This window comes from Loxodonta africana, chromosome 5 (assembly GCF_030014295.1).
Source record: "Loxodonta africana isolate mLoxAfr1 chromosome 5, mLoxAfr1.hap2, whole genome shotgun sequence".
Taxonomy (NCBI): Eukaryota; Metazoa; Chordata; class Mammalia; order Proboscidea; family Elephantidae; genus Loxodonta; species Loxodonta africana.
In genome coordinates this window covers 38,022,332-38,049,241 of record NC_087346.1, presented here as the reverse complement: position 1 = coordinate 38,049,241, position 26,910 = coordinate 38,022,332, and the positions used below count along the sequence as shown (strand labels likewise).

At 39.4% G+C, this 26,910-nt stretch overlaps 1 protein-coding gene and 1 pseudogene across 2 annotated transcripts in view; both read left to right on the top strand.

Moving 5' to 3' along the window:
- The first annotated feature begins 2,074 nt into the window (after positions 1 to 2,074).
- LOC111750767 (large ribosomal subunit protein eL37-like) lies at positions 2,075 to 2,549 on the top strand (annotated as a pseudogene).
- A 10,552-nt stretch (positions 2,550 to 13,101) lies between these two features.
- The window catches only part of ENPEP (glutamyl aminopeptidase), a 124,957-nt gene continuing 111,148 nt past the window's right edge, over positions 13,102 to 26,910 (top strand). For both annotated transcript variants that reach the window (XM_064285440.1, XM_010590507.3), the window contains exon 1: positions 13,102 to 14,311. In XM_064285440.1, the coding sequence (XP_064141510.1) occupies positions 13,671 to 14,311 (641 nt within the window). In that variant the 5' untranslated portion in view covers positions 13,102 to 13,670. The remainder of the gene's footprint in view (positions 14,312 to 26,910) is intronic.

Below are 26,910 nucleotides of genomic sequence, written 5' to 3'. Positions count from 1 at the left end.
AGAACTGCATTTAGAGGGCAAGAGAAGGAAACTGACCCATTGGAGAAGATAGATAAGGAGAGAAGAATCAAAGAAATGCAGTGTCATTGAAGTTGAGTTGAGGGCAGAAATGCTTCATTCTTTTGTTTTGTTTTCTCTATGCTTTTATTTACATTAGTTCATTCTTCAGTCTTTAAACATTTATTAAACACCTACTGTATGCCAGGTATTGCGAGAATTGCTGGAGATAAAGCAATAAACATAGGGTGTTGATAATAGTGTGGTAAAGGGGAAGATTGGGTAAGGATAGCTATAGAAGCAAAAAGAAAAATATAGAGATCACAGATTTTTGCATAAATGGTGATTAGTACCCAAAGCTATCAGTGGATCATAGCATGAGAACAAGAACCTAAAATTAATCAAATACAGGATTAGAAGATTATTAAAAAAGCATATATTAACGTTAACCAAGTATTATATTGTGCCTGATAGAGTCTAAAGCAGGGTTTCTCAACCTCAGTGCCATTGATATTTGGACCAGATAATGCACGGAGTGGGGAGGAGGGCTGTCCAGTGCATCGTAGGGTGTTTAGCAGCACCCAGGGCCTCTGTCTACTAGATGCCAGGTAGTAGTCCCCCAAGTCATGACAGTCAAATATTACCAAATGTGTCCAAGGTGGGGGTGGAGGGAAATATTTTCCCTGGTTGAGAAGCACTGGCATAAAGTAAAAACTGACAATTAAACTAATACATACGGGGGCATTGGAGGTTCAGTGGTAGAATTCTTGGCCTTCACGCTGGAGACCCAGGGTTCAATTCCCAGCCAGTGCACTTCATGCACAGCCACTACCCATCTGTCAGTGGAGGCTTGCATGTTGCATGATACCGAACAGGTTTCAGCAGAGGTTTCCAGACTAAACACGGACTAAGAAGAAAAGCCTGGGAATTTACCTCTGAAAATTAGCCAGTGAAAACCCTATGGATCACAAGAGTCCAATCTGTAACTGATCTGTGGCTGATAGTGGTGATGGCACAGGACCGGGCAGCGTTTGGTTCCATTTTATTCCATTGTGTGTGGGGTCACTATGAGTCAGGGGCTGACTTGAGGGCAGCTAACAACGACAAAACGTATGGTAAAGAATATTGAAGTCATGCTAGTGGATGATTCCTTCAGCTCTCTGTGGTTGCTATTGTTGTTAGGTGCCATCGACTCAGTAGCTTAATACAATAGAATTTTATTTCTTGCTCACATAAGGTTCAATTAGTGGTGTGGAGTCAGGGAGGGAAATGTGGTCATTCAGGAGCCCAGACTCCTTCCATCTGTGACTCTCCCATCTCCAGTATGTGGCTTTCCAGACTACCCTGGGTAACTAGATCTGGCTGGCAGGCAAAGGAAGAGAGAGCAGGATCACATAGGTGGTTTTTATAGGCCAGGTCTAGAAGAGGATACATCACTTGTGTCCACATTATATTAACCAAAATAGAGTCACACTTCCACTGCAAAGAAGGCTGAGAACCGCCGTACAGCTATGAATCCAGCAGGAAAGGAAAATGCGTTTCATGAATAATTAACCAGTCACTGCCAACAAACCAAAGTTATCTTTGACCTCAGATGAAATTTCGTCCTTTATTATCAGGTTTGAATGTCTAACATGATTAAATTCATAGAATTATTAGCTAAATCCCCATGTATCTTTTTTCCATGTACAGACATTGTTGCTTTAGAGTCAACTATACTGAGTTACAGAAACGAAGAAAAGCAACATACGAATTAGGAATTCTATATTGAATGACACACACTTATTATACAAATTACTTTATAGTCAGTTGGGGAAATGAACAATGCCACTCTTCAGATAGATACAGAAAAGGATGATTAAATGCTGCGATTGAAATCACAGAAGTGATTTCAGAGCTTGAACTTGTCGCCAGAGTTACCACAGGAAAATGGCATGGCAGACTCCCTAAGTACTGGAAAAGTTACTTCACGTCTGTAACACTGCAGTTGAAATGCATGGAAAATAAATCAAGAAAATGAAATAGCCTTAATCAAAATAATCTGAAATGGCTTTTCAGTCTTGGTTGCAGAAGTGAGATGACAAAGAGAGTGTCATCATTTGGAAGGCATTGCAGTAAGACACACATGTTATGCTGCCACTGTGGCTCTAGGGCCTGCCACCTTCAGAAGTCCACCTGTGGCAAATGTGGCTACCCTGCCAAGTGCAAGAGAAAGTATAACTGGAGTGCCAAAGCTAAAAGATGAAATGCTACTGGTATTGGTCAAATGAGACACCTAAAAATTGTATTGAGGCAGGCATTCTGTGAAGAAACGATACCTAAACCCAAGAGGGCAGCTGATGAAGGATCCAGTTCATCTTATGGATTTCAACGCTAAGTCATGCAATGAGTATTCTGATTTAAAAAAAAAAAATCAGTTGAAATGATTAGTTATTCATCTTCTCAAACCTACAGGATTTGAAAAGAAGAACAATTACCGTTTGCATTAAACAGCATTAGTGCTTCACATTTCCCACTCTCTCTCTACTGTTCTTTCATTATTCTAGCACTTGTTGTCATTTAACTAACAAGCTAGGCAGTATTTATACTGCTTAGCTTATAAGACTTATTTTTGATCACCCCAAACAAAAAGAGGCATCCTTGGGGCACTAGAGGGCAAAAAGTAATGCAATGTCCACCTCACCCTGGTACATGTCGGGGTGGAGGAATCTCCTAGTGTACTGGTAGCCTTAACGACCCAATAAATATGTCCTCTTGTAATGCATTTTTTTCTTAGAAATAATGTTATACATGTCATTTGTTCCTTAGGCTAGGTACAAAGATCTACATAATGTAGCTAAAATACAAAATTATTTATGAGGAAGTCTGGAATAGACCACAAACAATAATAAACTCCTTCTATTAGACTTGGAGACAGCATGATGTGGTAAGTGGCAGTTGGGGCTAATAATAACGAACTTATAGGATTGCTGGATGCATTAAGAAGATAGCAAATAAAAAACATCTGGCACCAAGTATGTGCCATGAATGTTAGTTCTATTCCATTCTGTTGCTTCCAACCTCCTTTTTCTTTCTACCTGAATGCAACTACCTTCATTTACTTGGTCCTCCTGTATCTGCAACTGGTATGGCTTGTTTTGGAAGTTGCTGTTAGGTGTCATTGAATCAGTTCCAACTCATAGCAACCCTGTGTGCAACAGAAGGAAACACCGCCTGGTCCTGTGCAATCCTCACAATCGTTGCTATGTTCAAGTCTATTGTTGCAGCCACTGTGTCAATCCATCTCGTTGAGGGTCTTCCTCTTTTTCTCTGTCTACTTTACCAAGCATGATGTCCTTCTCCAGGGACTGGTCCATCCTGATATCATCTCCAAAGTAGGAATATTCTGGCTGTACTTCTTCCAAGACAGACTTGCTTGTTCTTCTGGCAGTCCATGGTATACTCTTCACCAACACCATAATTCAAAGGCATCAATTCTTCTTTGGTCTTCCTCATTCATTATTCACCTTTCCTATGCCTTTGAGGCAACTGGAAATACCACAGTTTGGGTTAGACACACCTTAGTTCTCAAAGAGATATTTTTACTTTTTAACACTTTAAAGAAATCTTTTGCAGCCGATTTGCTCAGTGCAATGCGTCGCTTGATTTCTTGACTGCTGCTTCCGTGGCCATTGATTGTGGATCCAAGAAAAATGAAATTCTGGACAATTTCATTTACCAATACATAGTGTAATTCACCAAATTGAATTGGCTTAAAGATAAATGACAAATGAATGGTATCAAGTATAAGTGTTTGTAGGAGTTTAAAGAAGGATTGAACATTGGGGTCTGGCTGTATCCAAGAAGGCTTACTTGAGAGGGATGTGAGCCGGGTCCCGAGAATGTATCAGAAAGGAAGAGAAATTTAAACACTGACAGGGCATCAGCACTAGCAAAGGCATTGTGGTATCCAAGTGTAATGTATGTTTGCAAGACAGTCCATAGAGACCAATTTGGTTCAGTGGTAAATTTGAGAAGGGATTTTGAGGAGTTAGGAGCCTTCTGGAGAGAAGGGAAATGGGGCTTGAAAATCATACCATGAAACTGACCTTTAAGTGAATGCACTCACTGAAGATTTTTGCATAGTGCAATGGCAAGATAAAAGGTGATGTTAGGAAGAAGTGAGGAGGGGAAAGAGCCAAAAAAAAAAAAAAAAAAAAAAAGCCAGGTAAGGTGCTAGAGAGAGTGGGGAATAAGACGATGTTGTTGGCAGTTACATCCAGTTGATTCCAACTCATGGCGAACCCATGTGTGCAGGGTAGAACTGTGCTCCACTGAATTTTCATGGCTGTGACCTTTTGGAAGCAGGTCGTCAGGCTTGTCTTCCTAGGCGACTCTGGGTGGGTTCAAACAGCCAACCTTTCGGCTGGTAGTCAAACGCTTAACCATTTGCGGCATCAAGCACGTAAAGCGGTAGGTAGTGAACAATAAGAAGCACAAACTCCCTGCTATTCTCAGATCTGTGCTTCCCCTTTCCCATGGATATGACATATCAGGCCACGCTTGTTCTCCTTGACCTGTGGCAACATCTTTATTGTCTACCCAACAGCTATTTCCCCTTTCTTATTTGCCAGCAGATACCCTGGCTTTGTTTGTAGAAGCAACGTGTGTTGCTCTGGAGATGAACTGAGGCTGCTTTAAGTCAACCATTTCTATCACATTCCTTTCTACCTAAAGACCAAGTGAGTCAGCTCTGGCCATTGCGATGTCAGGGAAAGTCTGCTGCAGCCTCTGAGGCATTATTTCTTCACTGATAAAAGGAAAGAATTGCCTAAGGAAAAAATTCTTACCATCCCTCTCCACTTCTTTGTTTTAAAGTGATTGTGATACCTGGAGCTGTGGCAATCAGATTGAAACTAAACAATGAAGAAGGTGGAACGAAAAGATAGGCAGAGCTCAGTTTCTTGATGGCATTAGTGGGTTATCAAATCACACTGATACTCCCTACCTCCATACTTTTTGTTATGCCAGATAGTTGATGTCTTTATAGATTAAGTCACATTAGTTAAATTTTTTGTTACTCAAAACTAAAAGCATCTCTGACTTGTAAATTCCAAAATAATTTCTCAGGAGGTATCTAAAATTTTCATATGCTCCAACTCATGGTGGGCTATGCCTGATAATTTCACACATGGAGGACTGTCTCAATCTTGAGTAAAGTAGTTAAACCAAGACCTTTGCAACACATGAATATAAATATCTCAGGCCCAGATACAAAACATATCAGATGAGCCAAAAATGAAAGATTCATCTGAATACCTTCAAAGCTGAATTAAAAGCAAGACATCAAAGAAAAGAACCTAAAATGCAAAATTGAAATATTCAGTCATTCACTAGACTGGCCACCAATGACAAGAGTAGAAATAAATAAAGCAAAGAATTTGGCAGACAGGAGGAAATTACTGTTACTAGTTGTCATCAAGTTGGCTCTGACTCATGGCGACCTTATGTGCAACAGAATGAAATGCTGTCTGGTCCTGTGCCATCTCCATGATCTCTCATATATCTGGGCCCATTGTTGCAGCTGTCGATCCATCCCATTAAGGGTTTCCCTTATTTTCACTGACCTCTACTATCAAACATAATGTCATTTTGTTGTGATTGGTGTTTTCTGCTGACATGTCCAAAGTAAGCAAGCTGAAGTTTCACCATCCTCAATTTTAAAGAGAATTCTAGTTGTATTGCTTCTAAGACAATTGTTTGTTCTTCTGGCAATCTACAGTATATTTGATATTCTTTGCCAAAACCACAGTTCAAATACATCAGTTCTTTTTCTGTCTTCCTTTTTCATTGCACAGCTTTTGCATGCATGTAAGACTAACGAAAATGGTCAGGTGCATCTTAGGCATCAAAGTGACATTGTTGCTTTTTAAAACTTTAAAGAGGTCTTTAGCAATAAATTTTCACGATGCAATATGTTGTTTGATATTTTGATTTTGCTGCTTCCATGGACATTGATTGTTGATCCAAGTAGAATGAAATCTTTGACATCTTCAATTTCTTCACAAGAAATACTGTTATGTTGCACTAGATTTGTAAAATCTTTGACAAAAGAAGCACCCAGAGCTAAAGCTTCTAAATTGGAAGTGACTATAAACCTTTCCCCAGACATAAGTTGAAAAATCATCCAATAACATCAGTGGGTGTCATTTTATTTATACTGAAAAATATGTATCTTCCTCACTGAAGAAATAATTTATCAGCCCTGTTAACAAATATTCCATGGTGAAGATGATTGGAAAATAAATGCATTAAAATCATTTAAAGCCTTGACCAAACTCTGTATACACCCCGAAGAGCAAAAGCAGAGTTCTGAAGTGTATCTCCAGAAAATCGGAAGTGAATGACAGAAGAGGGTACGCTAATGTACAAAAAGCCAGATTCTGGCTCATTCCAACTCTCTCCTTGAGAAACACTATTCCTCCTGAAACTATGTTTTCTTCTGTGTTTTTAATCAGTATTTTTCCATCGATTACAATGCCTGCCCCATTGTGGCTCTCAATAAATGTTTGTTGAGCGAGTACATGAAGACATTCTTTATGTAGTTTATAAAAGAATTATAAATTGAAAATAGAAGAGATACCAGGAGAGGACAAACAGGAGAAATAATATTCCTGTTAACTCATATGGATGACTTTGATCATTTTAACATTGTTCAAGTCTTTACTTCCAAAAAAAACAAAAATTGAAGATAATGTTATTTGTTAAAATTAATGTAGTAATAAAGACATTTGCAAACCAAACAGCCAGTGCTAATAAATAAAAGCTGGAAAATTCCAGGGCTTTTCTCTGAAAAAAACAAGTAACATTACTCTAGCTAAAGAATGATCTGTTAGAATTTTTGTGCAGAACATAGTCTGAAATCACAATTGCTAGTATAATTCACTTGGACTCTGGAGTAAAAGAACATTGGTTACGGTATCTTCCCTACACCAGCACTATTTTTGTAGACTTCCGCAGATAGAAAAGAGAGAAGGAAATACTGCAAATAGTTCTCTGACTACAAAGGCTGAATATTATTTAGTGCACTGAGAAAATATATAAAGATAGTTTTGAAATTCTTAGAACAACAAAAATCTAGACTATATGAACATTATTGGTTTTCTCCTGCCGTTTCTATATCCTGCCACTTTCTCCCAGAGTATTATTGCACAATAGGGAACCCAGTACAAAAGCAGTTTAAAAAGTTGTAGGGACAATAAATCCTTTAGTTTTATTTGGTTTGCTTTTCTGAATATTTCCAAAATCTCCACACTCTCAGAACAAAGCAGAGGTTTACATACATGCCTTTCAGAATACCGGTAGCACACGATTGACGGCGTATTGGAGTTACTATGAACTGCACTTAAGGGCCATTAATATGTTTTATTTATTTTTTGTACATCTTATTGTTTGTGATATGTACTACATACAATGTTGCAGCATGTAATTTGCTGATGTGATCATTCTCAGATGTAGTTTTCAACCCCCAAAGACAAAAAGATCAGATTTATAAAGATACCAATAATAAAAGGGCAAAATAATGAAAACTAAAAAAAAAAAAAAGAGAGAGAGATTGGATTTACGTAAGAACTGGCTGACTATAGAGTAGTCATCAGAATGGAACCCCATCACAAGTCAGGGACTACCTGTATTTACTAACATTTCTTTTAATGTCCACGTTTTAAAGTTTATCCTATAATTCAGCCTAGTAAATATTTGTTGAAAAGTAATTATGTACTGAGTCAACAAATACTTGTCGACTGAGTGAATGCATAAATGAATGAATGCCTAATAGCCCAGAGACACTTTTAGGGGGTAGGTAAAGTGAACGGATTCTACCGTGGGTGATCCAAATGAGAACAGTAGCATGGTTGGTGCTTGTGAGCTGTGAAACCCTGGTGCCCAGGGGAGGGTACTGCGAACACCAGTCGGTGCATCCCATGAATTTCTGCAGGAGAATTCTCAAATTAGCCTAGAAGCAACGTGGAAACAACAAGGAATGGAGAAGAAACAAGCCTGTTGTTTTATTGATTTTTATTTTTTATTGAATTATGTTTGGTTGTTTTGGAGATTTATTTTCCTCATCTTTCTTTTTGAAAGTCCTCCTTTTTCTCCCTTCTTCTTTCTTCTCTTGCCCCTCTTTCTCCTTCTCTTCGTTCCCATTCTACCTACTGTATACTTTCCCATGGTGTACCAGTCATTGCACAAATTCGTCATTATCAACTAACAAACATTAGATGTGGGATGCTGAACACGTTCCATCTTAAAACTACTCCTGACACCTGCAGCCGTTTTCAGCTCTTGGAAAAAGTTAATCTAGATCTTAGTTTTAGAACTGAGTGAACCTTAGTACACAGTTGCTGAGATAAAATAAAAGATCAAGAATAGGGCACAGGGAATAGAAAAATAAGCTACTTGACCAGGATCACAAAGAACATTGACAATATGGATTTAGAACTCATGGGTAGCCAAGTCAAATACAATGGTTATCTCCTTTTTCAATTCTAACTAAACACTGTAAGTTTTGAAATGCCTGGATTGGCCGTTGGCATTTAGAGCTTTTACCTGCTTGATCGTAGGGACCCTCTGGCAGCCTGGCAAGACCGTGGCTCAAATCCTTCCTGTTCCCAACGTAATACAGGCCGATTTCCAGATTCTGCTTCCTCTGTCGTGAACCCACATTGCCATGTTTGTTGGCTTGTGATTTTGCTGAACCAATGGGGTTCGTTCTAATCAGCTGATAGGAGCCAAGGGACAGTCAAATAGTAACACTGTAGTGTTAATTATTAACAATCTAAATTATTTCTGGAGCTGCTCCTACTTCTCAAGTAGGCCAACAGCATCACAACCAGTAGCCTCTGTGGGATATGTAATATGTCAGATTCCTAGAGCCTTACAGAAAAGATTTAAACTGAAGCTCCAGGTGAAAAGGGGGGTCGTATGCTGGATATTCAGTCTTGTACTAGAGCATTTGCTATGGTAAGGAATCAGTAAAGAAGTCTCTCACCTATTCAAGAGCAGGTCCTCACCTCCAGCAACTTTCTTTCTAGTTCTTCCTGGAATTTGAAATGAATATATTTTATCTCAACAATCCTGGCATTCTGTGCCCATTAATCCTTCCCATTCTGGATTCCTTGTCTTCTTTCTTCTCCTTATTCATTTATTCATTCTTCCAATTCATTTATTATTCAATAATTTATTAAGTGACAAATATGGAGTAGATACTGAACATGGGAGTCATGGCACAGGATGACAATATACATTGTCAAAAGCTATGGCGGGGGTGGGGCAGCATTTGTCAGAGACCTACAGTGAATGGCTGTGCATTCGCTCCACTACTGGCTGAGACCTAATAAGTGGAAACTGACCAGAGGTAGCCTTTTCAAATTACTTATCTCTATTACAGATTCATTTAACATAAGATTATCCAATATAAACTATTTAATCTAGGTGGGTGCCTGTGACGGTTCATTGGATCCTTTCTCTCTCCAGTGTCTGTCTAGACCATTGCTGTGGATTAGATCAGGAAAGAGCTTTCAAGATCCAGAGCCTCCTACCAGAGACTCAACCTTCCAGTGTCAGTGACGGGAAGATAGCAAGCACCACTGCAACGGGCACAGGTTCCATCGAGCTTTGAAAGCTCAGGGCCTTTATATTTAGTAAACCCTGATATGTCAGTTCTAGATGTGTTTAGTGTCCATCCTGGTTTGGCTAACCCCACTCACCTGGCTGTATGTTTTACCCATATTGCATTAAAAAAAAACAAACAAACAGTTGTCTTAGAGTCCATCCCAACTCAGGGAGACTCCATTTGTGGGAGAGTAGAACTGCGATCAATAAGGTTTTCAATGGCTGATTTTTTGGAAGTAGATCTCCAAGACTTTCAAGGTGTTTCTGAGTGGACTAGAACTGCTAGCCTTTCAGTCAGCAGCTGAGTGTGTTATCTGTTTACACCACCCGGGGACTCCTATATTACATTGCTGTTGTTGTTAGCTGCCATCGAGGTGGCCTGACTCATAGCCACACCACTCACAACAGAACAAAAAGCTTTCCCAGTCCTATACTATGCCCATGATAGATTTCAGATTAGACCATTGTGATCCATAGTGTTTTTACTGGCTGATTTTTTTTTTTTTGGAAGTAGATTGCCAGGCCTTTCTTTCTAGTCCATCTTAGTCTGGAAGCTCCACTCAAACTTGTTCAGCATCATAGCAACACACAAGTCTCCACAGACAGATGGGTGGTGACTGTGTATGAGCTGCACTGGCTAGGAATCCAAAGCCAGTCTCCTGCGTGGAAGGTGAGAATTCTACAACTAAACCACCACTATGCCCTACGTTATACTACCATTGTCATCAAGTGGATTCTGACTCCTAGGGACCCTACAGGACAGAGCAGAACTGCCCCATAGGATTTCCAAGGCTGTAAATCTTTATGAAAGCAGACTGCCACATCTTTCTCCCGAAGAGCAGCTGGTGGGTTTGAGCCACCAAACTTTTGGTTAGCAGCTGAGCACTTAATCACTGCATCACTATGCAACCCTGAAACGCTGATTCTTACAAGATGTGATGCCCTTCCCCAGATGCAGGTAGTTCTTATGAATTGATAATAGTAAGATCCTGTGGCTTGATCTGGGCCTTAGACTCAAAATTTATACACACACACACACACTCTACACACATGAATTTAAGGTATCTTATTTTTTCCATGTAAAATCCATTTAAGTAATGAATCCCTTATGGGAAAATTTCAGGCAGAGTGAGAGGATTTTTTTTTATAGCAGGTGACCATTCTCAGCTCCCTTAAGTGCACTCTAACCCAAAGGTCTACTATTTTCTCTGTTTAGTCTAACCCAAACACTGGGCCTTGTGATAAGATTGGTATCTTTTTAGACTAGGTTAAGTTTAAGAGATTTCATGTATGTCTCCTTATCTAAGAATTTTTTTTATATATAAAGCTTCCAGTTTAACATAATTCTATGTACATTCTCCCAAATACTTTTTATTTTTCAGTTATTGTGTTGAGGTCAATTTGATCCATATTTTTTGCCTCCACTTATGAGAAACACATGAAAATATTTGACCTATTGAATGCTTAGTGAGATGTCAGGTGATCTTTTCAATAAAAAGGGAGTTTCAAGGGCTAAAACTCAGGAAGTTTATTAGCCAAATTTTAACATACTATGATCTCAAAAAATTCAAGCTTGCTTCAGAATATAAAATTAAGAAATATAAGATGGAGTTATAATCCAGAAAAGCATACTCCTCTTTCCTTAATTCTTTTTTCTCTTACCATCATTTTATGGAAAACAACAGAAATGTTACAGAGCAAAATGGACCCTTTTGCTTTTAAAGTTTTTTTTTTTACTCTGTGTTTTTGTTTGTTTAGTTTGTAATGTGAAACAGTTTAAACCAGGATTTCTTAGCGTATGTTCCATGGAAGTCCCTCAAAAAGTTCCTGTTACGGATTGAACTGTGTTCCCAAAAAACATGTGTTGTAAACCCTAACTGTTATACCTGTGATTATAATCTCATTTGAGAACGGGTTTTCTTTGTTATGTTAAGAAGCCGTATCAGTGTAGGGTATGTTTTAAGCCAATCACCCTTGAGACTTAAGAAAAAGCAGATTAGGAAAGCAAAGCAGCAGAGATGGGGGAAGACAGCTGCCAAGCCACACCGAGATCACCAAGGACTTGAGACACAAAGACCTTGCCCAGAGCCAATAGGGAAAAGCCTTCCCCTAGAGCCTTGAATTCAGACTTCTAGTCTCCTAAACTGTGAGAAAATAAATTTCTGTTTGTTAAAGCCACTCATTTGTGGTATTTCCATTATAGCAGCTCCAGATAACCAAGACAATACCTCACCAAAAAAAGCTCTCTTGTCAACTAAATATGGAAATTACTTGGTAGCATACCCTTTCTGGGATATTTACAATGTGTGTGACCATATGGAAGCTCTGAAACATTGGAAGGTAGTGAAGGAACGTATTTAGCTATATCTAATCCAGCAGTGGAGCCCTGGCAGTACAGCGGTTAAGACCTATGGCTGCTAATCAAAAGGTCAGCAATTTGTTCCTTGGAAACCCTCTGGGACAGTTCTGCTCTGTCCTATAGGGTCGCTATGCGCCGGAATCGACTGACGGCAATATTTTTTGTTTTTGTTTTTTAACCCAGCATTTCCTGCTCTGCAAATATATCTATTAATATCCATGAATTGCACTTTGGGAAAGGTTAAGTTTTTCATAGTGACTTAATCCTTGAATATTTCTCTTCTTCAGAGAACGGAAACACTGTGCTTTAGTAGTTAGATACATGGGCTTTAGACTCACACAACCTGGGTTCAAGCCCTAATTCTTCTCTTTTACAGTTGTATGACTTCGAGAGAATGACTTAACCTCTCTAAAACTCAGTTTCTGTGTCTCTAAAATGGGTATTATAACGGTATAATCTCACAGGTTTGTTTAGAAAACTTAAATGATAACTTAATAAAAGTACTTAGCACAGTGCCTGGCATATAGAAAGCTCTCAACATTTTTATAACTATTATCCTATTGTTATTATTAGAAAGGGCTTGTGTGTCTATATTTCAGCTAATGATAAACATGGAGGTCATTATTGTGATTTCCCCCAGACTTTGTCATTTGGAAGCAATAATTTTATACTGATAAGGAACCTCCTAATAGGTCAACTTTCATCCCTAGAAACTGCTCCAAACCTAAGCTACCACATCTGAATCTAAAGAAATCAAACTCACCTGGAGACAAACTGCAGACAAGTAGAGAACTTTTCTTTTCTCTCTTCCCTTTCAACTCTTTTCCATTCTCTCTCCCTCTTTTCTCTTCTTATGCTTCCCAGTTCCACTACTGCTTTGGCTAATGTCTTCCTGTTCCCCTTCTCTCCTTACCTGAGTATTAAAGGAATTTACTTATGGTTCCCTGGCTATGCTTTACTAGCCCCAACTCAACAAATATTTACTGCCTAAGTGGTCCTCAGATTTATGTTTGAGTCTTAGCACCCAACTCCAGGATAGGACTTTAGCAAAAGGTGGAATCTGAATGTTTACGTAATATGAGGAAAAAGAATGAAAAGAAAACACTTGGCTTCTTTGGCATGCTGCCTGGTAATACAGCTGAAATTTCAAGAAGCCCCTTGGTTAAGAGAGGGATTGCAAGCACAGCAGGAAGAATTCACAGACCTAGTAAGTAGCAAAGGTTGAGTATTTCTAGCATAAGCACACCTCTTTCCCAAACGCTGTTTCCCTGAAAGCTGCTGACAGAGCTTTGGCAAGGGATCATCCTCCCGTCCGCTGATAACTAAGCCCTGTTTTATATTTAACTCGCTCCAGTGCAGGGAGGAGTAAGGGTGAGGATGCGTTGTTTATAAGGGGAACTGTAACAATATTCTCGTCAATCCGCTTCCTTCAGCTCAGCTCCTCTTATGGGATCCCTTTCCCACCCCCCTTGTTTTCACATTCAGTCTTGAGTGGGTGGTGGGAACGTGAAGGCAGAGGAAAGAAAGCCAGAAGCCGGAGAGAGGTGTGGGAAAAGGGAAAACAGCCAGCCAGACCAGGGAATTCCTTCCAATTTAAAAAGGAAGTCAGCCGACCGTTAGTTAAATTTACTTTTAAGTGTAACATTTGACTTGGGAAACAAAAATGAACTTTGCGGAGAGAGAAGACTCTAAGAGATATTGCATCAAAGCCAAACATGTGGCTATTATCTGTGCGGTGGTGGTGGCTGTAGGATTAATAGTGGGACTATCCGTGGGCTTGACCAGATCCGGAGACTCCAGCCGAGACAACGGGCAGGGCACGACTCCGGCTCCCTCCCACAGTCCCCCCAGTGCTGGACCTTCAGATCTGCCTCCACAGGACCAAGGGGTCTGCCCTGCCAGTGAAGACGAAAGTGGACAGTGGAAAGATTTCAGGTTGCCGGATTTCATCAACCCAGTGCACTATGATCTGGAGATAAAGCCCGTGCTGGAGGAGGACACGTACACGGGCAGCGTGAGCATCTCCATCAACGTGAGCGCGCCCACCAGCCACCTGTGGCTGCACCTCCGGGAGACGAGAATCACCCAGCTCCCAGTGTTGAAGAAGCCCACCGGGGAGCAGGTGCAAGTCAGGAGGTGTTTTGAGTACACAAAGCAGGAGTATGTGGTGGTGGAGGCCGAAGAAGAGCTTCCACCCAGCAGTGGCGATGGTACCTACCTCCTGACCATGGAGTTCGCCGGCTGGCTGAACGGCTCCCTCGTGGGGTTTTACAGAACAACGTACACGGAGAATGGAATAACCAAGTAAATATGACTTTTGGCTTTACTTCTCCTAAACTTAGTTATATCTGCTCTCCATTTCTTTCCCTTTCCTTTTCACTCTCCAACTTTTAATTAGTTTGTTGGCCTGATCTTTATCTACACTTGGTTTCAATTCTGCCTATTCATCTGGGAAGCAAAAAATTCTTGCCTTATTGTATTTGCAAATCCACCATAGAGTTTGGAAGAACTGCCTTATCTGTACTGAGTCACAAATTAGTGTAAGTCTTTTATTCCAACTGGAGAAATAATAATATACTGCATCCTAATCTTAATATTTGCATAAACTGCCTCCGATTTTAAAAATGTATACATGCGTGATCAATTTCACTAGTAATATTCTTGGGCTATATGGCAAGGATTTGAAACTGAACTTTTAAATGATATTGCAGTAAATTTAAGCAAAAAGTTGATAAACATCAATTATTATTGTCCGTTTTATTGGAAAAGAGAGACATTGAGTGATTACATGAAATCAAAGGAATTTTCTTGGATCTTTATCTAGGAAGGAAAGCAGGACTGTGTCTTCTGTTTTATAGCCAGTACCCTGCTTTACGCATGGGCTTTCAGTAATACTCATTGATTACACAAGTCAGGAGTGGCAGCACCATGAATAAATCTCTAAGCTTTTGCAATATGAAAGATATATTAAGTAATTAAGTACATAAAATATTTTTCCTGACCGTAGTCCTCTAAGCAGAGATGAGAATTGAGAGATGTGTGTGTACATGTATATATAATATTAAAAGCATAAACTCTCATTGAACTCAAAAACCCATCACACTCTGGGTGTAGACTGCATCAGGGATGAGCGCTATACCTGAGTTGTGCCTAGACTTGAAACTGCTTTGACCTTTGCCCACTAGATCCTGAACAGCTGATGGTTGAGAAAGCTAGTGTCAGAGTTCAGAAAAAGGAGCCTGGGACAAGCCCACTGAATATCCTTTTTATATGCTGTTTTAAACATCTTACAGAGAAAAGAAACCCTTTTTTTTTTTTTCAGTTGGGAGTTCTATTTTGGCTCTCTTTTTGTTTTCTCAGTTGACAATAATCAGAAGAGATGAGGTAAAAATTTTATTTCTTCACAAAGGTATTAAATTTTTAAGAAACCTTTTTATTGTACTTCAGATGAAGGTTTACAGAACAAATTAGTTTCTCATTGAACAGTTAGTACACATACTGTTTTATGACATCGGTTAACAGCCCCACAACATGTCAACACTCTCCCTTCTCAACCGTGGGTTCCCTATTACCAGCTTTCCTGTTCCCTCCTGCCTTCTAGTCCTTGCCCCTGGGCTGGTTTGCCCTTTTAGTCCCGTTTTGTTTTATGGGCCTGTCCAATCTTCGGCTGAAAGATGAACCTCGGAAGTGACTTCATTACTGAGCTGAAAGGGTGTCCAGAGGCCTTATCAGGGCTTCTCCAGTCTCTGTCAGGTTAGCAAGTCTGGTCTTTCTTTTTGAGTTAGAATTTTGTTCTACATCTTTCTCCAGCTCTGTCTGGGACCCTCAATTGTGACCCCTGTCAGAGCAGTCGCTGGTGGTAGCCAGGCACCATCTAGTTGTACCGGACTCAGTCTGGTGGAGGCTGTGGTAGATGCAGTCCATTTGTCCTTTGGACTAACCTCTCCCTTGTATCTTTAGTTTTCTTCGTTCTTCGTTGTGGAGCAAAGAAAATCTTTTGATCAATTCTCTTCCTGTTGATTGTCAAAGAGACTTCTGGATTAAAGGAAGTGTTTAAATATCCCTATGTTACTGTGTGGTGCACTAGTAAATTGAGTAGCAATGATAGTCGAAGAAAATATTTGGAGGGGTGGTACTCATATAGATGCTTTAGCTTAATGTCACTAGCAATAAAACAATTATTTTTATTGCTTAAGTATTTTTTCTGTTTATAAAAACTATAAATGTTAAAAGTATAGAAAATTTTTAAAAAGAAAAATCATAAGAACCTATAAATAATTTCACCACGCAGTGGCAACCACTGTTACTATGTTAACGTATATTCTAATATTTTTCAAAGAAATCAGTTTGTAATTGTATCTATATAGCTACATATATACCTTTTATTGTTTTTTGTTTGTTTTTTGAGTCCCTGGATGGTACAAATGATTAACGTGCTCAGCTGGTAACCAAAGGCCTAAACAGAGGCACCTTGGAAGAAAGGCCTGACATTCTACTTCCAAAGAAAGTCTATGGAGCATAGTTATACTCTGACACTTATGGGGTCACCATGAGTTGCAGTTAACTCTATGGCAACTGTTTCTCTTTATGCGTGTTATAAGCATTTTTCCTCATTCTGAAATATTTTCAAGAGCTTGATTTTGAAGACTGTGCAATATTCCGTTGTATGGATGCATTGTTATTTTCTAAAACCAGTTTCCTAAAGTTGGACATTTGAATGACTTTCAGTATTTTATTACTATAAACAATTCACAAAAGCATATAGATGTAAGGACATCTTTATATGTGTATCTATTTCCTTAGGTTAAGATTAAAACCAAAAAAAAACCAAACCTGTTGCCATTGAGTCGATTCCAACTCATAGCAACCCTATAGGACAAAGTTGAGCTGCCCCATAGAGTTTCCAAGGAGCACCTGGCAGATTTGAACTGCCGACCCTTTGGTTAGCAGCTGTAGATAGAGTCTTAAAAATAGAATTTCAGAGTCAAACAAAGGTATGCATATATCAAGAGACTTGTAACATTTATTTTGTTTATTATATAAATAATATATTTAATTGCAGAAAACATGAAAAACAGAAAATTATATGAAAAGAGAAAATTCATCCACAAATCTATCACCCACATATAGCCATTGTTACATTCAGTCAGGTGCTCCTCTAATATTTTTTCCAGATACCAGTAAGCATGGCATTACTATGTACCATTCTTTTTTTGCTGTATCCTTAACACCCTTACAGTGTCATTTGATGTTCTTCTAAATCTGAGGTAATGGATATCTCCATTATATGACTCTAATGTAATTTGTTCAACTTTTCCTTTAAATTTGGGCACCGCTTTATCACTTATAAGTGCCTTTAAGAATGCAATGAACGACCTTAGATATAACTATTTATAAACATCTAATATTCCTACAGGAGAATTCCTTGGAAATTGGCCAAAATCACATATATATTCATAGATATAGAGTATATGAATATATAACATATATTCATACAAATAAAAAAAAGTGTCCCAAATTACATTTCCACCAAAACAAATCAAAGGGCCTGTTTCTCTGAACTATACTAACAGGTAAATGCTTTTTTTGAAGTGTTTGCCAATTTGGTAGAGGAAAAGGCCTAATATCTGAAGAATATTCACCTTAAGGACAGTCTACATAAAATTCATTCATATAAAGTGAAAATGAGTCAAAACTTTAAAAGTATTATTTTAAAACTGCTTGTTAGGTTGTGAAGACAATAAAAATTTCATCTGAAAAAAAAATCAAAATACTTTATAAAAATTTTACACCTTATCCCGTTAAACCCGTTTCTTTCTAGTTAATTTCGACTCATAGCAACTGTACAGACCAAGTAGAACTGGCCCAAGGCTGTAATCTTGATGGAAGCAGACTGCCACATCCTCCTCTCACAGAGCAGCTGGTGGGTTCAAACCACTGACCTTTCGTTAGCAGCGGAGCACTTAACCACCGTGCCACCGCGGCTCCTTTTACACTCTGTAACCAAACCAAACCAAACCTGTTGCCGCCGAGTCGGTTCCGACTCATAGTCACCTTAAAGGACAGAGTAGAACTGCCTCGTAGAGTTTCCAAGGAGCGCCTGCTGGATTCAAACTGCCAACCTTTTGGTTAGCTTATAGGAAGGTCAAAAACATGAAACAAGATTTCATTAATAAATTTGTTACATACTTTGTAATGTTACAGACGTATTATATACTAACATACATATTCAGTCTGACTCTGGTTTATTTTACTGTACCAGCTAATTGTACCATAAAATATATACCTGAGAACTGACGTTCTCTAACTCAGCTGCCTCAAGTGTTGGTCAGAAAATCCTAAATAACAGAAAGATTGTCAAGGAAGGCAGTGCTCGGTGTGGTTCTGGTTGAGGACTGGTATTCCCGAGTGCCTTTGTTTTCACTGGTAGCGGTAGAGGCTGTCACGATACGTAAGACACTGCCAGCTTCTTAGTGCACATGGGATTCAGCATTTCCTTCTTAGCATCTGCATTGTTCTTGCACAGGTTTTCCTAAAGTATGTTCCACAGAGCTCTAATGCACGAGGTCTTAATAGGTATCAAAACAAAAACCTATTGCTGTTGAGTCGATTCTAACTCATAGCGACCCTATAAGACAGAATAGAATGGCCCCATAGAGTTTCTAAGGCTGTAATCTTTACAGAAGCAGACTACCACATCTTTCTCCCACAGAGTGAGCAGCTGGTGGGTTCGAACTGCCAACCTTTCGTTTAGCAGTCACGCTTTTAACCACTGGACCAAAAAAAGGAGAGGGGATTCTGTGGCCAAGTTACTGTGTGGAATAATACTAAATACAAATGCTTTTTTTTTTTTAAATGGTGAGACTTTTCAGAAACTTTAATTTCATAGTGTCCATTATTAATTTCTAAGAGACTTATAGTATGCAGTGTTTCCCAACCTTACATGTCTATGGTGTCTATGGCATCTCGGCTGGGTCTCTGATAGTAGGCCTGTGTTTCTCTTTTACTGCCTAGCACACAGTGGATACTCAAATGTTACTGAGTGAATAAATGGAAACAGTTCCATATAGGGTGCCACATGACTAGGGTCATGTCGTTGCTACAGCCCTTTCCCAAATGAACCCAACATCCACCAATGACATCTCTACCTTCCCACTCAGTCAGGGCAGAAAATTCCCCTCCGTTCCTTTTCTCCCTACCCCTGTGGATAGGAAGAGGGGGTTGGTAAAATCTTTTTGTGACTTGAAAATGTAGTCTTCATACTTGAAATACTGAGAATCATTGGAATTGATAGGAAGTACAACAAGAATTTAAAGGACGCAGAGATCGTTTCTGTTTCGGGTATTGAGAGTATTCTTCATAGCATTGATAGGATTTCAGCTGAATTTGGATATTATAGTAGGATTTCAATAGGCAGAGGCAAGAAAAAAAGTAAAAACAGTCAAAAAGCAAAGACCTCCAAGTCATAAAAGCATAGTGAGGATGAGAAAATTTGTTTGTGGGGGATGTTGCCCTCACCTGTCAGTCAGTTGGTCATAGTGTGGTGGCTTGCATGTTGCTCTGATGCTGGTTTCAAATACCAGCAGGGTCACTCATGGTAAACAGGTTTCAAAGGAGCTTCCAGACTAAGACTAGGAAGAAAGGCCTAGCAATCTACTTCTAAAAATGAGCTAATGAAAACCTTATGGGTCACAACAGAACATTGTTTGATATAGTGCTGGGATATGAGCCCAAATATACCGGTGATCTTTTTTGGGTTCATATTCCAGCACTATACCAATGATCATCAAGCCCTGGTGACACAGTGGTTAAGAGCTTGGCTGCTAAACAAAAGGTCAGCGGTTCGAATCCACCAGCCGCTCCTTGGAAACCATTTGGGGCAGTTCTACTCTGTCCTATAGGGTCGCTATGAGTCAACTCAATACCACACATGTGGTTTTTGGTTGTTTTTTTTTTTGTTGTTGTTGTTATACCAATGATCACGAAGATAGCTCAGGACCAGACAGTGTTTTCTTCTGTTATACATAAGGTCGCTATGAGTCAAAGCTGATTCAATGGCAACTGACAAAACAACAGTAAGGCAAAGTTTATATGAAGAGGATAGCTAGAGAGAAGTCTGGCAAATCTATAGGAAAGAAAACGAAGGATAGCTACAACAGGAATTATGAAGGAAAAATTAACAGGTCTTTGTGTCTGTCTGGAAACACTGGTGGCATCATGGTTAAGAGCTATGGCTGCTAACCAAAAGGTCAGCAGTTTGAATTCACCAGGTGCTCCTTGGAAACCCTATGGAGCAGTTCTACTCTGTCCTATAGGGTCGATATGAGTCAGAATTGACTTGACAGCAATGGGTTTTGCTGTCTATTTGGATGTGGGTGTTGAAGGACAGAGCTAAGTGAACACCTGGATGTATGAGAGATTATTGTGACCGCCCAGGAAACAGAATATGAGGACCAGATAGGTCAGTGGGTGAGGACAGAGAGTGGAGGACACAATGCAAAAACAGTTTGGAGGCAAAATAGTCAGAATTTGCCGACTGACTACAGAGAAAAGTATTAAAGTTATGGGTGTATGATGCCTCAGATAATCTGTTCTGAGTGAGTCTACATTTTTTATTAAATTGGAAATACAAGATAAGGAGCAGATTTGAAAGGAAAGGTCATGAGCTTGACCTTCCCTGACATTTTGAATGGTACGTGCTTCTAGGACATCTAGGAAGAGGTATCTAACATGCATTTGGATAAATAAATCTGATATGCAAGGTTACGGCTTGTGATAAAGACTTAGGAGTTGAGTAGTAGAAACATGTCGAAAAAGAAACCAGTGAGATGGTCTTGGTTGTATGTGTGTATGTGTGTGTTGTATCCTCACATGCTTGAACATGAATACTCAAGCATGTGTAGTTTTGATCTTAAAAATTTTAGTTTTCAGCATATGTCAGTTTACCCCTGACATCTTTAGATTGATATGATGAGCTCTCAATATATCCGTTATCAACAAAGAAGAGAGTTTCTTGTCTCCTTGTTGCAGTAGCCTTAGTAATTTCCTTTATGTTGGGAGCAAGGAAAAAAAAAAAATTTACTTGACATTATGTAAAGCCTTAAACATCTTCTACATAGAAGAAAAGCAAGTGGAAAATAAAGTTGAGGAATTTTTCTGGTTCATTCAGTCCACTATAAAAATATTTTGGGGTCTGAATAATCTAGATGAGTTGTCTCGCAGTGTCCAGCTACCCTGTGTAATTCTAGACCCCTCTACATAGTCTGCAAAGACTTCACAATTGTGGCTGCCTTTACTGTGTCTGAAGCCCTTAGTATAAAGTTTTCATTTAGGCCTTGCTGTTTATTTTGGGGGCTTACATTATTAAATTGCTGAACATAGCATGAGATTCTTCGGTGGAAACAGTGTGCCAGATGATTTATGAGATAATCAAGTTGTTTTTTGCTGTTTAAGTTGATTCCAAATGAGCCGAGCTGTGACTTGCGTCATCACCTCCCCTCCCTTCAGCCTCCTCTAAAGTCACCTTGTTCTGATGCACTCAGAGAAGTCAGAGGCACGTCCTTCCTTAATAAGCTACATAGATTTTTTTTTTTTTTAATGTGCTGGGTCTAGTAAGTGACTTATTAACATAGGGTAGAGAGGCCCCTGTGGAAAAGTGATTTAACTCAGCGCATTTGCCTAGCGTGATAATTATTCAGGACATACCCCAGAATCTCCGCTGAACACATTGTGCAAATTAGCCAGGCTTTTTCCATTAATTTGAAGCACAATTAATCTGATTTAAAAAAGGAGTTTAAATTGCTGAATAAAACATTCCTGAAGAAGTTGTGATCTAAAATTGTTTTGTATTGTTATCTCATATACCTTGTCTTCAAATTTGCATGTATTTAGAAATGCTTATCAAACCAAACCAAACCCAGTGCCGTCAAGTCGATTCCGACTCACAGCGACCGTATAGGACAGAGTAGAACTGCCCTCTAGAGTTTCCAAGGAGTGCCTGGCGCATTCGAACTGCCGACCCTTTGGTTAGCAGCTGTAGCACTTAACCACTATGCCACCAGAGTTTCCCTTAGAAATGCTTAGTGACTATAAATGTAATCTAGCATATAATATATAAATAGGAGGAGTTCCTGGGCAGTGCAAATGATTGTTGGTTCAAGTCCAACCAGAAGTGCCTTAGAAGAGAGGCCTGGAGATCTACTTCTGAAAAATCATCCATTGAAAACCCATGGAACCCAGCTCTGCTTTGACATACATGGGGTCACTGCGAGCGGGAAGCAGCTTCACAGCTCATTTTGGTGGCGGTAGTAGATATAAACGGGGTTCTCGAGTTATTCAGGAGTTTATGAGAAACATACCTGATCACCGTTTTTAAAAATGGGTATATGCCTATTGTATTTGCAATAAAAACCAAGCAGCTTTGTTCCGGGATAGGTATTCTAGTCGAATGAATTTTAAAGTCTTTAGAGTGTGAAAAGTGCTATATTAAAAGTATAGTTAACCTTCAAAATTAAAGAAAATAGAATAAAGTGTATCTTAGTCCTATTATATAACTTTTAAGGGAGTTTAAATTCTGTTACTAAATGTGATTCCCTCCCCCACCCCTGCCCCCACCACCATACTCCTGTGAAGAGCCTAGGCATGTTCTGGCAACCACAGTTTACGGATGAAAAGCGGGAGGTTTAGTGATTTGGTCAAGATCACACTTAAGGGACAGGTGTAGGATTAGAACACAGGATTTTTTACTCTTAGAAGAGAGTTCTCCCCATAAAATCATACTGAGTCTGCCCTTTCAAAAAGAAAGAAAGAAAGAAAAAAACCCAGATTTTATAACCCTTCTAGCTGCTGAAAGTCACTGTACCTACACCAGCGTAAGTTCAGATCACATAACTGAGTTGGACTTGCTGTGATTAACATTTGTGGAGAACCAAACATACCACACCTCCAACACTATGCCATTTGCAAAGGCAAGCTCAAAAAAAAAAAAAAAAAATTATTTAAAAAAAATTTTTTGGACACTCTAATTTAGGAAGGCAGTCTTTGCCTAGAATCGAGCAGAACTTCCTCTCAAGAGAGAAGATGAGGAAAGGATTGGAATTTTTTCTCTCTTCCTGATGCTTTAGCATAGAACAGACAGTGGAACAAAATATTTGAAAACCTACGCAATTTCCTAGGATATTAGGAAAGTGTAATTCCACTCCCTCCTCGCCCTCACCTCCCACGCACATAGGCACACACACAACTCATATTCACAAATTAGTTAGCTGGCTTATTTCTGAGGTGTGACTAAATTGAAACATTCTTGCTGCGAGTGATTTTCCTCTGCCTCTGGAAGAAATAAGAAGCCAGAAGAATTCAGAAGAAAAAGGCAGCTGACTAAACATGGGATTGGAGCTTGGTGGAGCTTATTATAAAACCTTAATATCCTGGGGCAGTGTATAGGTTTCTTGATATTCTGATACATTTGCAATTCACCACAATCTGCAAGGCATTAGAAACTTCAATTGACTATTAAGTTGTTAACGTCACAAAACTAATGAAAAACTATTCCACTGAAGAATAAATTCTTGGATAAGGCCTTTTTTTTTTTTTTTTTTTTTGGCAACTTGTAATTTTGAAATGATTTCAAACTTAAAGAAAATTTGCAGAGGATACTACAAAGACCCGTATTCACCAATTGTTTGGATTTTATCTCATTTCCTTTCTATCTCTATCCTTGTCTCTCTCTCTCTCTCTACCTTTAGAGAATAAGTTGAGATGTCACGTCTTTTTACTCCTTAATAGTCACTGTATATTTTTTAAGAACAGGGTCATTCTCTAACATAACTGCAGTTGTTGCTGGTAGCTGCCACAGGGTTATCATTGGCTGATTTTTGGAAGTAATCACCAGGCCTTTCTTCCTAGTCTGTGTTAGCCTGGAAGCTCCACTTAAACCTGTTCAGCATGATAGCAACACCCAAGCCCCCAACGAGAGACAGGTGGTGGCTGTGCTTGAGGTGCATTGGCCAGAGGTTGAGCCTAGGTCTTCCGTGTGGGAGGTGGGAATTCTATCACTGAACCACTGCTGGCCCCTCATAACCACAGTACAGTTATCAAAATCAGGAAGCTGAACATTGGTATAATACGATTATTTATTCCATAGTCCATTATCAAATTTCATCAATTAACCAATGATGTCCTTTTTAGCCTTTTTTCCCCAGTCAGCATCCCTTCCAGAATCATGTATTTAGTTGTCACACCTTTTCAGATGCCTTTAAACTGGAACAGTCCCTTAGCCTTTCTCCACCTTGGCATTTTTGAAGAGTGCAGGCCAGTTATTTTGAGACTGTCCCTCAATTTTAGTTTGTCTGACTTTCCTCTTGATTTAAAAATGTAAGTTAAGCATTTTTGCCCAGGATATCACAAAAGTGATATTATATCTTTCTTGGGAAATCATATGAGGAGATACATCATGCTAGCTTGTACTATTATTAGTGATGTTAGCTTTTATCACTTGATTAAGGTGGTATCCAACAGGTTTCTTTGCTGTAAATTTACAATATTTTTTTCCTTTTTAAATAATTTTCAGAGATATTCTTTGAAACTACATAAATACCTTTCCTCATCAAATTTTCACCCACTTGTTTTGGCATCCACTGTAGATTTTCCAAATCCATCCTTCCTTCTAAAATGATTAGTAGATGTGTATAGTAAGGAAGATAATGACCTTCTCTCCCATTTATTTATTCATTCTTTTATATATATATATATATATAAAGTCAGGAGGCATGAATTCTTATTTATTCAATGGTTAATCTCATTATTTATTTTGATGTTCAAATTCTCCCAGGTATGGCCAGTGATAATTCCCTCAGACTGGTTCCTGTGTCCTTTTGACCTATTCCTATGAATTTTTTTTTTTAACACTTCTTTAATTTTGTGCAGAGTAAGGTGTTCCAGGATCATCTTGTACTTTCTCTGCCCCAGCCCTAGAATCAGCCCCTTCTCTAAGGAGCCCCGATTCCTTTTAGTGGAGACCAGTATTTAGAAATCAACATCTGGGGAGGCAGGGCCAAGATGGTGGAATAGCCAGATGCTTCTGGTGATTCCTCTTACAACAAAGAGAGAAAAACAAGTGAAATGATTATATTTATGACAAGCTAGCAGCCCTGAACATCAAAGGCAAAGTTAGAAAATGGACTGAGCAGCAGGGGGATGGAGAGATGATTCAGAAGTGGAGAGGAGTTGCTGGACCTAAATCACCAGGATTCCTCAGGCACCATTCCCAGGAGCAGCTGAGGTGGGCTGGTACTAGTGTTTGGCCGCAGTTTCCTCAGGGAGAAGCAGCCAGCTGCATAGCCTACTCACACGTCTGGAACCAGAGAAGAACGGCACTCTCAGCAAAAGCTAAGCACGTGCATATAATATACTGCACCCCCCACCCCAAAGCCGGCTTCAGTGGCTGTTGATTTCCCTGGGCCTGAGGTAGGTCCTGCTGGGTGCCGGGAACCATTCTCCCAGCCTTGGAAAAAAAAGGAGAAGGAATAAATTCACAATTGGGGGAAAAGATAAATTACCAGCTCCACTACCCTGGGGAGCTCCAGACAGAAGCAGCTCCTGTCCAGGCATACATGGTCCATGGACTTTGTATAACTTTCCCCACTGCATGGACCTGTATGGACCTATTTCAGGAGAATAGGCTTTTGTTGGCAGAATGCAACAGTGAGAGGTGGGTGTTTGATATTTGACACTGCTTTGCCTATTAAACAGGGTCCTCAACTACCCACATGAGGGGCCTAAGGCTTGGTGGCTCCACTCAGGTCACCTAGCCACCCATGACAGGGGTCCAAGGATAACTGGTACCTCCCAGCCCTTACAACCAAAAGGACTGGGTGCCCATAGTCTGTCTGCAGAACCCGCCCACCTGTACACTCTAGGGAAGAGGTACACACTTTCCTCAGAGGCACGTGGGGGATGAGTCTCAGCCATATGTCTTGTTCAAAGCATGACAACTTGCCACAACCAGATACCAGTATGTACACCAATCACCTCTGCCCCTCTAAGACTGTAGGATAGAGTCTGTACCACACACTTCATGATCAGCTACCTGGACACCTGAGCTGAATCCATATAAGAAAAGTGAAAGGACTCCTAGACTGATATACCTGATAACAGCTTCAAAGGCAAAAATAATCAAGCTAGCTCACTCAAGCAACCCATTTGGGCATATCAAAACAAAACAAAGCAAAAAGCTAGGATACAGTAAGCAAACATAAAATAAACAAATATAATAGCTTTTAGATGGCTCGGAGACAACAGTCAATATCAAATCACATAAAGAAACAGACCAAGATTGTTTCAACAAGCTCTCAAAACAAAGAATGAGGGGATCTTCTAGATGAAAGTGCATTCCTGGAATTACCGGATGCAGAATACAAAAGATTAATATACAGAACCCTTCAAGACATCAGGAAGGAGATCAGGTAGTATACAGAACAAGCCAAGGAACACACTGATAAAACAGTTGAAGAAATTAAAAAGGTTATTCAAGAACATAATGAAAAATGTAATAAGCTGCAAGAATCCATAGACAGACAACAATCATAAATTCAGAAGATTAACAACAAGATTACAGAAGTAGATAACTCAATAGAAAGTCAGAGGAGCAGAATTGAGCAAGGGCAAGGCAGAATCGGTGAGCTTGAACATAAAACACTTGGCACCAATATATTTGAAGAAAAATCAGATAATAAAAAAATGAAGAAACCTTAAGAATCATGTGGGACTCTATCAACAGAAATAACCTACGAGCAATTGGAGTACCAGAACAGGGAGAGATAACAGAAAATACAGAGAGAATTGTTGAAGATTTGTTTGCAGAAAACTTCCCTGGTATTGTGAACGATGAAAAGATATCCAAGATT